Genomic DNA, 15135 nt, shown 5'->3' on the forward strand with positions numbered 1-15135 from the left:
ATACTGAAAGTGCCATGGACTTCCAAAAGAACCAATAGATCTGTTTTGGAAGAAGTGCAACCAGAGTGCTCCTTGGAGGCCAAGATGGCTAGGCTTCGTCTCTCATACTTTGGACACATTGTCTGGAGAGAACAGTCACTGGAGAAGGATGTCATGCTGGGTCAGGTGGAGGGTCAGAGAAAAAGAGGAAGACCCCCAACGAGATGGATCAGCCAAGTGACATCATTGATGGGGTCAAGTGTGGCAGCGGTAGTGAGGTTGGCCCAGGATCGGACATTGTTTCGTTCTGCTGTGCATGAGGTCTCTATGAGTCGGTTCTGACTCGATGGCACCTGACAACAACAACAAATTTGCAGACAATAGGATTCTGTACATAGAAAACCCCAAACACTCAGTATAAAAGCTACTAGACCTCATTGGAAGATTCAGTAAAGTGGCAGGATATAAGATCAATATACAAATATCAGTTGGATTCCTCTATACCAAAAATGACAGCTTTGAAAAGGACATTAGGAAAGTAATCCCATTTAAAATAGCCACCCAAAGGATGAAATATCTAGGAATAAATGTAACCAGAGAAACAAAGGACTTATACAAATAAAACTACAAAATACTACTACAAGAAACCAAAAGAGACTTACAAAAATGGAAGAATGTACCATATTCCTGATAGGAAGACTTATCATTGTGAAAATGTCAATACTGCCCAAAGCAATTTACACATATAATGCAATCTCAATCCAGATTCCAACAACATTCTTCAAAGAATAACAATTACAAACTTAATATGGAAAGGAAAGAGACCCAGGATAAGCAAAGCGCTGCTTAAGAAGAAGAATACGGTTGGAAACCTCTCACTGCCCGCCTTCAAAATTTTCCACATGGCTACAGTGGTCAAAACAGCTTGGTACTGGTACAATGAAAGATACATTGATCAATGGAACAGAATCAAGTATCCAGAAATTAACCCATCCACATACAGCCAACTGATTTTTGACAAAGTGCCTAAAAATATTGCATGGGGAGGTGATAGTCTCTTCAACAGATGGTGTTGGCAGAACTGGAAAGCAATGTGCAAAAGATGGAAACCAGACCTTTACCTCACGCCATATACAAAACCCAACTCAGCATGGATTAAAGACCTAAGTGTGAATCCCAGAATTATAAAGGCCATCAATGAAAAAAATGGGACAAATGTGAGGGCACTAATTCAGGGAAAACATAGACCACCAAACATTTTGAAAACTACACAAACAAAAGAAGACAAAATAGATGATTGGGACATACTGAAAATTAAAAACGTATGTGCAATACGATGGAATGAATGTAAAACTAAAGTTATCTCATGTAAACTATCATATAATTCACAATGTTGTTGTTGTTGTTAAGTGCCATCGAGTCGGGTCCGACCCATAGCGACCCTAATAAAACATTAAAAAAAACCCACAAAAACTTAAGTGCATCAAAAGGCTTCACAAAGAGTAAAAAGGGAACCCACAGAATGGGAAAAAATCTTTTGCAATGACGCATTGAACAAAGAACTAATATCTAAAATATATAGGAAACTACAACACCTCTGGTTACGAATCGGGCTGCGAACCTTAAGGTCAGCGGTTCGAAACTACCAGCTGCTCCGCGGGAGAAAGATGAGGCTTTCTACTCCCGTAAAGATTTATACCCTCGGAAACCCTATACAGGGTCGCTATGGGTCGGAACCGACTCGATGGCACATAACAACAACAACAACAACACCTCTACAAGAAAAAGACAAATAACCCAATTTAAAAATGGGCACAGAACATGAACAGACACTTTACCAAGGAGGATATTCAGGCAGCCAACAAACATATGAAGAAATGTTCACAATCATTAGCCATTAGAGAAGCAAATCAAAACAACAATGAAATACCATCTCACACCAGTAATAACAGCAAAGAGCAAAAAAGTAGAGGACAACAAATGCTGGCGAGGATGCGGAGAGACTGAGACCCTCCTACATTATTGGTGGGATTGCAAAATGATCCAATCTCTCTGGAAAGCAATGTGGTGCTTCCTCGGAAGGTTGGAAACAAACTGTGGTACATACACACAATGGAATACTATGCTACCTTGAAGAATAACAAGTAAGCTGCAAGCCACCGCATAACATGGATGAACCTTGAGGACATTATGCTGAGTAAAATTAGTCACAAAAGGGAAAATATTGCATAGGACCATTATTGTAAAATATTATGAAAAAGAACCCACCCTAAAAGGGGAAATAACTATATATGTATATATATTCTGATCACTGGAATGTATGGGATAAGGGGAGGGGAGGGAGGAGAAGATGGAGCACAGGGTAGGGTATAATAGACATAGGATAGCTTGGGTGCTGGGGGGAGCAATATACAAGGAGGAGGAGGGGAATGGAAGAACAAAGCAGATGGGAGAACAGTTAGGCTTACATGGGCTAAGTGGGACAGAGTAAATAATGATGTATGCACAACCTTGAAACAACAGAGCTCTGGGTCACAGAGACTGAAGCATGGTTGGAATGGGTAAAAGAGGGGAAATCTTGTTAAAATGCTTGGCTGTCTTTTGAATCTTGGTTTCACTTGCCTACCGTTGTAAAATAGACACTTGAGGGGAAGAGAAAGGAATAGCCAGAAACATCACAATAGAAAGCTTGTAAGTCCGTCTTCAGCCTATAGCTGATTGGAATGCCTTAAAGGGGACCAGAACTTGCCCAGTGAAAGAGGCTTCCTGTGGAGCCTTTGCTTTGCATAAGACCATAGGTGGAATTCTGAACCCCATCCAGAATCTTCTGAGGTGGTAAATTTCCACTTGAAAGGACAAGCAAACCAGCCTGGAGCAGCTAGAAGAACAGAAGATACTTGAAAGAAAGACCAACCGACAGGAAAAATACAAAACAATAATGGCAGTCTGATTGATTACTGTAAGAACAAGCAAGCTGTTTGCCTGGGAGCCATCAAGGCAAGTGGTTGGGTCCCCTCAGAGCAAACTCCCTTCCAAGACTAAAACTCAAGGGGAATACGTGAGTAGGCATGTGGTCTGACTGGTGACCACGTTGACCACCGATAAGGGGAAGTGAGGGAAAAACAGCAATGAAGTTGTGAGCTAAGTCCGACCTCATTCAATAGACTCCTTGAACCTGGGTGGAGACCTGGTTGGCCAGCTGTATGGCAAGGCTTGGGGACTCCTGGGCCCAGAGACAGTGAGTGACATGGCCACAGAGGACTAGAGTGAAGAATGAAGCGTCCAGCTGATATGAAGTGAGAGGAGATGCACAAGAACACCCATACTTGCAGATAGTACCCACTTGACCTGGCTTCAATGGCTGGATGATCAGAACTTGACTAGAAGAATCAAGAAGAGGGAAAAAAGAGTAATCTGCTACAATTTGGTGAACTTGACCTATACTTATGGATGTAGTAGCTCAAAAGAGGGATCATTTATAGCCAGGATCATTCCCACCCACTCCATACACAGGGTTGACAGGGATGGGCTACTTAAACATTGGCTACCCAAAAAGGGGCTACAAAGGCAAGAAGTGACTGGCTTACAAACTTTCAAGAGGGAGCCTAGTTCCACAGGGGGCGGGGGAAGGTAGAATCTCCACTGAGTAGTTTCCAATCTGATGGGACGGGGCTGATGAAAGGAGATGGGGATAGGACTCTTGTGGTACAATAGTGAATAACTGCTATCAGGACTGTGAGGGTCAGAAATATAAAGGTAGATGTTTTGTAACAAAAGGAGGGGAGTGGTTGATTTTGCAGTTCAGGAGCGGAGGTCCCAGGGACCATCAAGTGAGAAGAGCGGAGTGCGGGACCCTACCCAGAGAAGCCGTGATGCCAGAAATGGAGGCAGAGACCATGACGTGGACAGATGGAGCAGCTGGGGACTCTGGACTCAGGGAGGGAGAGGGGCTGTGTGCTGATGGCCGGGGTGGGGGCGGGGGGCGGATGACAGACTTGCGGGGTATACCCTTTGGTTGTTTGATGGAGGGTATTGTAATCATTGCAGTGAAAGGAAATATGATAAGATGAATGCAAAGCTGGTGTTCTCACACAGAAATTATTACATAATACATGATAAGAATTTAAGAAAGAAAAGAAATACAGTCACCGTGCCGAAAAAAAATTGGTCTACATTCAGCCATTTCAGGAGGTAGCATATGATCAAGAACCAATGGTATTGAAGGAGGAAGTCCAAGCTACACCAAAGACACTGGTGAAAACAATCCAGGAATTGACGAAATACAGATTAAAATCTTTCAACAAACTGATACAGCACTGGAAGCGTTCATGAATCTGTGCCAAGAAATTTGGGAAACAAAACAGCTGACTGGCCAACTGACTGGAAGACATCCACATTTGTGCCCATCCCAAAGAAAGATGACCCAACAGAATGGGAAGTTATCAGACAATATCAATATCACATACAGGTGATATTTTGCTGGAGATCGTTAAAAAATGGTTGTAGCGTTACATCAACTGCCAGAAATTCAAGCAGGATTCAGAAAAGGACATGGGATGAGGCATATCATTGCTGACATCTGATGGATCTTGATGAAACCAGAGAATACCAGAAAGATCTTCATTTGAGCTTTATTAACTATGAAAAGGCATTTGACTGTGTAGATCATAACAAACTAAAGATAACATTGTGAAGAATGGAATTCCAGAACATTTAATTGTGCCTACGTGGAACTGACCAAGGGGCAGTTGTTCCAACAAAGAGACAACACAAGTTCAAATAAAAGAAGAGAATAGTGAATGGTTTAAAATCAGGAAAGTTATGCTCCAGGATTGTGTTCTCTCACCATACTTATTCAATCTGTATACTTAGCAAAAATAATTTAAGAAGCTGAACTGTATGAAGAAAAATAAGGCATCGGGATTGGTGGAAGATTCATTAATATCCTGTGATATGCAGATGACCCAACCCTGCCTCCTGAAGTGAAGAGGATTTGAAGCACTTGATGATGATGACCCACCGATATAGTCTTCGGCATGAATTATAATTAAATGTAAAGAAAACAAAAATCCTCACAACTGGACCAATAAACAACATCATGATAAACAGAGAAAAGATTATAGTATTTAAGGATTTCATTTTACATTTCCTCCACCATCAACACTCATGGAAGCAGCAGGTAAGACATCAAACCACACATTAGGCAAATCTGCTGCAAAGATGTCATTTTGAGGACTAAAGTGTTCCTGACCCAAGCCATCGTATTTTCAGTCGCTTCATCTGTGTGTGAAAGTTGGACGATGAATAAGAAAGGCTATGAAAGAATTGATGGATTTGAGTTCTGGTGTTGGAGAAGAATGTGGAAAGCACCATGGACTGCCAGAGAAGTAAAGAAATCTGTGTTGGAAGAAGCTCACCCAGAATGCTCCTTAGAAACCAAAATGAAAAGGGAGTCTTTGTCTCACATACTTAGGACATGCTTTTTCAGGAGGGACCAGTCCCTGGGAAAAAATGTCAAGCTTGGTAAAGTGGACAGTCAGTGAACTAACACCGTAGCAGCAACAATGGGCTGAAACGTAGCAATGGGGAGGATGGTGCCGGAGGGGCTGTGCTTCGTTCTGTTGTATTTGTTGTTGTTGTTGTTACATGCCATCTAGTCTGTCCCAACTCACAGCGACCCTGGATAAGGTTTCCAAGTGCGACTGGTGGGTTTGAACTGTCAACCTTGTGGTTACCAGTCAGTGCTTACCCTATAGCATCACACCAGAGCGCACTGTGGGGCATGTTGCTGTCGTTAAGTGCTGTCACGTTGGTTCCGACTCATAGTGACCCTACAGGAGTGACTAGTGGGTTTGAACTACCGACCTTGCAGTTAGCGGTCCAGTGCTTATCCTACAGTGCCACGCCAGGACTCCACAGAGTCACTGTAAGTTGGAACTGATTGAAGAGCATCTAACCACACACACATTCACATGCACAGTGGGATACGCATTGGGCTGCTAACTGAAAGTTCAACCCTTCGAATCCACCAGCCGCTCTGTTGGAGAGAGTTGAGGCTTTCTGTTCCTGTAAAGATTTGAGCCTTGGAAACCCTATACAGGGTAGCTGTGAGTCCGAAGGTATCCTGGTGTAGCACTGTAGGATAAGCACTGGACTGCTAACTATGTCGCTATGAGTCGGAACCAGCCTGACAGCGCCTAACATCAGCAACAACATGAGCCTGAATTGACCTGTCGGTACACAACCACCAACATGTGTATATGTAGCACTTATGCAGTACTTAGTATATTTCAGATACTATTCTAAGTGGGGCTTTTGGTGGAGGGGGCTTGGTGTGTTGATCCTTATACGGACCCATTGCACAGATAAGAATACCGAGGCCCAGAGTCTCAGCACTGCTGAACTATAACACTGACCCACTCTGGTCTCCTCCTAAACTCCTCCTTGAGAGCATGGAGTATGGCTGACGGCTACAGAAACCGTCAATATTGATGGCATTTTTAACCACCTGTGAGGCATTCCTAGGGGTGGGCTGGGGGTGGGAGGCACTAGCCCTGTCTGGCTCCTCTAGGTATGACAGGCAGAAGCTGACCCTGAAAGACATTCATAACTGTCAGTACGTGGCCTGCATGAACCCCACCTCCGGATCCTTCACCATTGACCCTAGACTCCAGGTGAGTGGAGAGCAAGTTTGTCAGGACCATGGGTTTGAGGGAGGCCGAAAGCATGGGTCTGGAATGGTGGGACTTTGGGAATGGTGCTCTGTGGATTGCTCACTGTCCACTCAGAATGGGTCAGTCCTCCCCATGCCCCCATGAGGCTGCCACATTGAGCAAACAAAAACACAGATGCCCGTTCAATTTAATTGCAGATAAGCAACAAATCAGTTTTTAGTATAAGTGCCGTGTGTTTTTGGTGATTTTCGCATACAATGTGCCCACACACGCATAATACACATAGGAGACAATGTGTGAAGTGACCATGTGTTGTTGGTTAGTTCTGACCAGTCAGTTCCAACTCATAGCAACTCATGTATAGGGTTTGCAAGGAGCAGTTACTGGGTTTGAACCACCAACCTTGTGTATGTGTGTGTATGTATATATATATATATATATATATACTTCCAAAGTTCATGAAAACACTCCAGTATCTTTCCATTCCATTTTTCCACAAACTTTTGAAGCCCTGCCCCCCCCCCCATACTTTCATACATATGTTTGTTGGTTATCTACATTATGTCTGCAGCCCTCCCCGGGCAGGACCTGAGCTCTCCATCATTTCAGAGATGGGGACTCAGCCCAGGCCCGCCCTCTGAGTTTGTCCCTGCCATCATTGTTCTTGAGAACAGCTTCACGCATAGTCAATATTCCATGTGACTTTACTGGCCATCCTGACCAATGTGGACAGGGTTTGGACCCTGAGGGTCTCCTGACACAGGTTTCTGTCTGTCCCCGAGCAGCGTCACTTCTGCGTGTTTGCTGTGAGTTTCCCCGGTCAGGAGGCGCTTATGACCATCTACAGCACCATCCTAGCCCAGCACCTGGCCTTCCGCTCGGCCCCCATGGTGGTCCAGAAGATGAGTGGTCAGCTGGTGGCCTCGGCCTTGGGTAAGCTGGCCAGCTGCTGCCCCTTGCTTGTCGATAAAACCTACTGCTTTATAAGGCTGATGGCTTCTCGGTTCTTTCCCCTGGTAAATATTTTATTTATACTTTTGAATCAATACGTTCTAAATGATGCTCCATTTCAACAGGAGATATCGTGAAGCCCAGTTGCGTCAGGGGGAGATAGAGGACAGGAAACTCAGTATACAGAAATAATTTATACGTCAGTAGCGGCAAGCTTCCCCCCTCTTCAGCTATGCACATTTCTTCCTCAAATTGTTACTATTTCGTAGTCCATTTGCTTGAAAAACTTTCCTATAAGCTCTGCATTTCCTGAGGCCATTAAGAGCACATAGGAATCGATGTATCTTTTTCCTGTAACAGCCTTGCATCAGAAAGTTGCAACAACATTTCTTCCCACGGCCATTAAATTTCATTATGTCTTCAATCTCAGGGACCTCTCCAACATTTTCCAGGTACTAGTTTTTAGCTCTACGGTATACTCCCTCGGAGCCAAGTCCCCAGCCCATCGGTATTCTCCAACTCTGACTGCCCTCAGGAGAGAGGGCTGAGTGGTAGTGGGCTGATGCTGGTGATGATGATGGTGATGGTGGTGATGATGATGATGGTGATGATGATGGTGATGGTGGTGATGATGATGATGGTGATGATGATGGTGATGATGATGGTGATGATGATGGTGGTGATGGTGGTGGTGATGATGATGGTGGTGATGGTTGTGATGATGATGATGATGATGGTAGTGATGATGTTTGCTCTGCTTTACTGATTACGTACTCTGAACCAGGCACTGAGTTTGGCCACTTACACTTACATTTTCTCCAAACAACACATGCTTGGTGTTCATATGTCCCCATTTTGCAGAGGGGAATCTGAGGCTCAGGGTGATTAGGTCATGCCTGTCTTCTGCTTCAAGTGGTAGCTCAAATGCCCCCACCCCCACACTCTCCATCTCACTGCCAGGCTTATTTCAGCTCTAGCCATATCACAATACGTCATTACCTTGTTATTTAGCTACCTGGTTATGTCTCCACACTGGAATGCAGATTTCATGAAGCAGTGTCTAAGCGCATGGCAAATAGCAGACCCTCTATAAACCCTTGTTGGATCTGCCCACGACTGCTCAGTTAGTACATGGCCAGGTCAGAACAGGACGCAGGCAGTTTCCGGAGTAGCCCGCACGCCTAACCCTCTGCTCTTTGGTGGCCTGTGGTAGTCTGCCCCCTGCCCCCATGGTCAGTCACCCTTGTCCTTTCTCCACACCCTTAAAGGCTGGAGCCCTCAAGGCCACAGGGTTTGTAGGATCAGTGCCCTCACTGGCCCAAAGTGGGTTATCCCCTGGGGAGTGACATCTCTTCTCCTCTGACCTCTGAACACCAGGCCCTCCTAAAGCAGCTCCACTCTGACCGCTCTGTGTTTGGGGCAGGGTCTCCTGTTCTCCTTGGTGGATATCTTGAAGACCCCACTGGAGCTTGTTCGCCTATGGCTGCATGAAGCTGAACGAGTGTACAGTGACAAAATGGTCGACAAAAAAGACCAGGAAACACTGGGCAGAGTCACTGTTGCCTCCACCAAGAAGTTCTTTGATGTGAGTCAAGCCACCAACACCCCCGCTGCTGCTGATGGTGGTGGTAACAATGATGAATGGTGATGAGCCACCCTTTCTCAAGAGGGGCCAGTCTCCCCAGGGCTACAGACAGGCAGCATCTACTGCCCGGTGTCTTGCAAGCCCCCTTGGATGGGGATGGGGTGGTCCACATGAAACGCAGACCCAACAAACTGACCCCAAACCGATTCATGTGTGTCCAAGTAAGACACAGCGCTCTGTGGGGTTTTATGGCTGTAACCGTTCAGAAACCTATTGCCAGGACTTTATCTTCCAAGGTGCCTCTAGGTGGGTTTGAACTTCCAACCTTTCAGTTAGCAGCCGAGCTTTTACCCCTTTGTGCCGCGCAGGGTACCACGATCTGTGTTACCCAGAACAAAACCAGCCTACGGGCCTCGAGTCGACTCCTCTCAGAGACAGCATCACGACAGGGCAGAGTGGAACTGTACCATAGGGTTCCTCCTGTGGAACAGCCGGCTGGTGGGTTTGAACCATTGCAGTCCAATACCTAGCTCACTGTGCCACCAAGCTCCTTATCATTCATGTTGTTGTTGTTGTGAAGTGCCGTCAACTTGGTTCTGACTTATAGCAACCCTGTGTAGGGTTTCCAAGGAGCAGCTGGTGGGTTTGAACCGGTGACCTTTTGGTTCAAACCGACCTTGCGGTCCAGTGCTTACCCTATACCAGGCCTTTACTATGATCCACACTTTGTTAAGTGCCGTTGAGTGGACGTGGGCCTGAGAAGAAAGACCAGGGCCACTCAGCATTTCAGGGCCCAGCATCCTCCTCCACCCTGCTGGGGTCAGGAAAGGCCCCTCTCCCTTGCTCCCATAGATGGTGGATGTGCCCTTGGTCTTCTTGGTGAAAACTCTTTTTTGGATAAGTCGGTCATGACTTGCATGGTGGGGACTGGACCACCCACCAGGGATTGATGCCCAACAAGATTTCTGTGTCCACAACAGCAGTCTGGGGCCCTGGAGACTCACCCTGGCATCCTGGGGGGTCCATTAGGTCATCTTGGCAAGAGGCAGGCACTGCCAATTACTAAGTTCATGGTGGCAAAACAAAAGAACAAAAGATGAAAGTGTTGTTCCCCTAATTCTAGGATCTTGGAGACGAATTCTTATTTGCCAAACCAAATATCTTCTGCCATTTCGCTCAAGGGATTGGCGATCCCAAATACTTCCCAGTGTTCGATATGGCTCATCTGAACAAGCTGTTGGTAGAAGCGCTGGACAGTTACAATGAGGTCAATGCTGTCATGAATCTGGTGAGTAACAGCAAGGCTGGGAGACGGTGAGATTTCAGCGGGTGGCGGGACCCACAGCAAACACGCCAACAGGCCACCCTGCTGACATGAAGCCAGGGGTACGATGGCAAGGACCAGGGCAGCTGTGAGACATGGGGGGCTCTCTCTGGTCCCCACAGGTGCTGTTTGAAGATGCAGTGGCTCACATCTGTAGAATCAACCGCATCTTGGAGTTGCCCCGAGGGAACGCTCTGCTGGTCGGCGTGGGTGGCAGTGGCAAGCAGAGCCTGTCCCGTCTGGCCGCGTACATCAGTGCCCTGGACGTGTTTCAGATCACCCTCAAGAAGGGTTATGGGATCCCAGATCTCAAGGTGAGAGGGTGTGATGCTGAGGAAATGTCCCCAGACCCTTCTCTGCAACAAAGCCAGCCAGCATGCAACATCAGACCCGCTGGCAACAGGCCCTGTCTTGTAGTTGTCCTTGTTAAGTGCCATCAAGTGGGTTCCGACCCATAGCGACCCTGTACACCAAGGAGCAGCTGGTGAGTTTGAATCACCGACCTTAAGGTTCAAACTGACCTTGCGGTCCAGTGCTTATCTTGCAGCGCCACACCAGGCCCTGTCTGGGAGATCTTTATTGTAGAACGCAGAGGCGAGCTAAAGTGGGCTCAGATTCCAAGGCCCTAAGGGACCCTATTCTTGCCCTTCATCACACAATTCCTCCAATGGTTCTAAAGCTCTGGCTCCGCATGGCTGCTTTCTGAATTAATAAAACAAACACTGATGTAAACAGGTCTCCCATCCCCCAGGATGTACCACCGAGGCTCTTATTGATTTCCTGTTCCCGAATATTTGCTCTCGCAGGGACCCAGGCGCTTAGTCAAACACTATTAGTCCAGAGCAAATCACCGCAGAGCTCCCGATCAAAATTGATTTGACCAAGTGTGCACGCGGTGAGCCCACACAGTTCCATGGTGTTGGTGCTTGGGGCAGCTTTGCAGCTCCTGAACAAAGCCAGGCCCTGCCGGGAAATCCAAGGGGAGCTTCCCAGAGCCTTCCAGCCACGAACCCTGGGGCGGTCATGGGTCAGCTGGCTGTAACTCCCCACTCCACTCTGGGGTGCTGGAAGAAACGGTTCAGATAAGAAGTTAGTTCACAGTCCCCATCTCCTCCCAGCATCCCCAAGGCGGAGGCACCGCTGTCTCCAAAAGAGAACTGGCTTCAAGTTGTCATTACCCTTTACTTTCCCCAAAATCTCTGGTAGCACGGTGGTTTAAACACTCGGCTGCTAACCACAAGGTCGGTAGTTCAAACCCACCAGCTCTCCACAGGAGAAAGATGAGGTTGTCTGCTCCCATAAAAATTGACAGTCTTAGATACCCTATGGGGCAGTTCAGCTAGAGGATCACTGTGAGTCAGAAACTACTAGATGGCAGTGAATTTTTGTCTTTCTTTTGTATCTTTCCCGTATAGTGTTGTTAAGTGCTGTGGAGTCCGTTCCTACTCATAGAGACCCTGTCTGTATAGGGTTTCCGAGTAGCAGCTGGTGAGTTTGAACCACCAACCTTGTGGCTAGCAGTCCAGTGCTTATCTTACAGCACCACACCGAGACTTCAATAAAGGGACTAGACAACTGTATTGTAAAACCTAGTGTGAGGCGTTCCTAGGGGCAGGGGAGGCTACAAAAAGGAACTCTAAATGGCAGCTCTGTAAGATAGACACTGGACTGCTAACTGCAAGGACAGCAGTCCAAACCCACCAGCTGCTCTGTGGCAGAAAGATGAAGCTTTCTGCCCCCTTGAAGATTTGCAGCCTCGGAAACCCTACAACTGGACACAGGGTTGCTATGAGTCATACTCTGTGTGTTTGGTTTTGAAAGGGGGAGCACTTTGTGTTCCATTGCTAACCTAAAGGTCGGCAGTTTGAACCCTACAGAAGGCCTGGCATTTTGAGTCCCTAAAGGTAGCAGCCAAGAAGACCCTTCCTTCTGTGTTACACACACAACTCTACGGGAATGGGTCTGTCCTTACAGTGTAAAGGGAAAGGTCTCACTAAGATGTTGGCTGCTGTCGAGTTGGCCCCCGGCTCATGGTGACCAGTGGAAGCAAACATTGCCCAGTCCCCCAATACCCCATTGATAGGCTGTAGTCGAACCCTTAGAGCTTCTGTGGCTGAGTTTTGGAAGTAGAACACCAGGTCTTTCTTCCTAGTCTCTCTTCATCTGGAAGCCCCACTGAAACCTGCTCACTTCATTATGATTGAGCCCACGCAACACAGCGCACACCATCCCTATAGGAAGGAGGCCGTGGAGTACTACCCTGCAGGGTCTCCAAGGCCGTCACCTTTATGGGAGCAGACAGCCACCACTTTCTCACAGGGAGTGGCTGGTGGGTTTAAACCACCAACCTTTGGGTTCAACGCTGAGCACTTGACCACTGCACCCCCAGAGCTCCTTTTGTGCAGCCCCCTAACAGCTTGCAGACCTCCAGTGACAGACAGGTGTTTGCTGTACGTGAGATGCACGGGGTGGGAACTGAACCCCATCCTCCCACGTGGAAGACGAGAGTCCTACCATGGATCTATCACTTCTCCCTTGGATTTACACGCATACCATTAATGTGCATGTAAATTCAATGCATATTAATGAAAAGCAATTTGATTCCTCATGGTATTAATGCTGGCATTCCCTCCAAGACTGTAAAGCAAGCAGAGCATTCCCTTCTTCTCCCAAACCCACCGCTGACTCCCAAAGTAGGACCCTCACCGCAGTAGGCTGCGTCCAAAAACATCCCTGAGCTCCTACCCGAAGTGCTTCCCTTATTCTAGTCCAGCTGTCAAAAACTGTGGCGTTTGAAGCCAGCTTTGGTCCCAGTAGGAACCCTGTAGGTCCCTGTAGGAACCCTGGTGGTGCGGGAGCAATTACGAGCTTGGCTGCTAACCGAGAGGTCAACAGTTCAAACCCACCTGCTGCTCCTCAGGAGATGAACATGGCAGTCTGCTCCCATAAAGATCTTCTCGCTCCGATGGTTGCTGTCAGTCCTGATCGACCCGGTGGCAGATACTTTGGCTTGGATTTGATTTGAGAGTCTCTGGCCAAGGTTTCCCATCTCCTCTTCTCAAGGAGAAACCCCAGCTGTCACACCTGGAGAGCTTCATTCGGATGGATATTTCTAAATGACAACCTTCTTGACAAGGAGTCTGCCTTTGTTTCTTCGTGATCTTACAAGGGAGTGGTTTTGAAGAACACACGTTTATTCTCTCACCATCCAGGAGGCAGGAAGTCTGAATGCAGGACTCCGGCCTGCGTCTGGAGAGACGTCCTTGTCTCGGTGTAGGCCCGGTGTTCTGTGGGTCCTTGGTGGTCTCCACGTGGCGTCCATATTTCCTGTATCCTTCCTGCCTTCTCTCTGCCTCTTCTTAGATCTCAGAAGCCATTTGAGTTAAGATACCCCCTGCTCTCTGCAACCTTGTTAGCATCATGAAGAAACCCTATCCGCACATTCGATCCCATGCTCAGAAATCACCCACTCACCGCCATCGAGTCGATTGTGACCCCCAGTGACCATGCAGGACAGGGTAGAACTGCCCACAGGGCTCCCGAGACTACACATCTCCACAGGAGCAGACAGCCTTACCTTTTGCCCATGAGCGGCTGGTGGGTTTGAACTGCCGACCTTGCAGCTCAGTGCTTGACCCCCAGCACCACTAGGGCATCTTTCCACAGGAATAGGAGTCCGGATGCCAACACTTCTTTGGGGGCGGAGGGACACACATGAGGGAGTCTGAGCATGTCCCCATCGTCTCCAGCTGGACCTGGCCACCCAGTACATAAAGGCGGCGGTGAAGAACGTGCCCTCTGTGTTCCTGATGACCGACTCCCAGGTGGCGGAGGAGCAGTTCCTGGTGCTCATTAACGACCTGCTGGCGTCGGGCGAGGTCCCCGGGCTCTTCACAGACGACGAGGTGGAGAATATCATTTCCTCCATGCGGCCCCAGGTGAAGTCAATGGGCCTGTCTGACACCCGGGAGATGTGCTGGAAGTTTTTCATCGACAAAGTGCGCAAACAGCTCAAGGTGGGGACTCTGCCAGCTCTGGTGGAGGTCCGGGGTCTGTCCTCCATGTGGGGCGGGGGGAGCTGGGCCCTTAGGGCTTCGGAAATGGGCCAGGAGCTGACAATGTGGCTGCCCGATGGGCCGGACCACCAGGAGCAGGACTCAAAGCCACCCGACGTGTGTCACAGTAGAGGGCTTCCTGTGAGTGACTTTTCAGAAGTAGACCACCAGGCCTTTCTGCGAAAGGGCCTCTGGATGGACTCGAACCACCAACCTTTCAGCCACCCAGGAAACTCCTCCCTCCCCGTTCCTTTGTACAGACCCGTGTCCTATACCACACAGGTCATCCTGTGCTTCTCCCCCGTGGGATCCGTGCTCCGAGTGCGAGCGAGAAAGTTCCCTGCGGTGGTCAACTGCACGGCCATCAACTGGTTCCATGAGTGGCCCGAGGACGCCCTGGTGTCGGTCAGCGCCCGCTTCCTGGAGGAGACCGAGGGCATCCCGGTGAGGGCTGGAGGTGGGCGGGTGACTGTGTGTGTGTGAGGGTGACTCTGTGTATGAGGGTGACTGTGTGTGTGAGGGTGACTGTGTGTGAGGGTGATTGTGTGTGTGAGGGTGACTGTGTGT

The 15135-nt window shown here is 48.1% G+C and overlaps 1 protein-coding gene across 1 annotated transcript in view; it reads left to right on the top strand.

Moving 5' to 3' along the window:
• The window catches only part of DNAH17 (dynein, axonemal, heavy chain 17), a 115860-nt gene that overhangs the window by 62228 nt on the left and 38497 nt on the right, over positions 1-15135 (top strand). The window contains exons 48-55 of the mRNA XM_006869533.1: positions 6551-6653; positions 7439-7586; positions 7965-8056; positions 9028-9189; positions 10313-10477; positions 10636-10827; positions 14263-14529; positions 14851-15012. Coding sequence (XP_006869595.1) covers positions 6551-6653; positions 7439-7586; positions 7965-8056; positions 9028-9189; positions 10313-10477; positions 10636-10827; positions 14263-14529; positions 14851-15012 — 1291 coding nt within the window. The remainder of the gene's footprint in view (positions 1-6550; positions 6654-7438; positions 7587-7964; positions 8057-9027; positions 9190-10312; positions 10478-10635; positions 10828-14262; positions 14530-14850; positions 15013-15135) is intronic.

Source organism: Chrysochloris asiatica, unplaced genomic scaffold (assembly GCF_000296735.1).
Source record: "Chrysochloris asiatica unplaced genomic scaffold, ChrAsi1.0 scaffold00132, whole genome shotgun sequence".
Lineage (NCBI taxonomy): Eukaryota > Metazoa > Chordata > Mammalia > Afrosoricida > Chrysochloridae > Chrysochloris > Chrysochloris asiatica.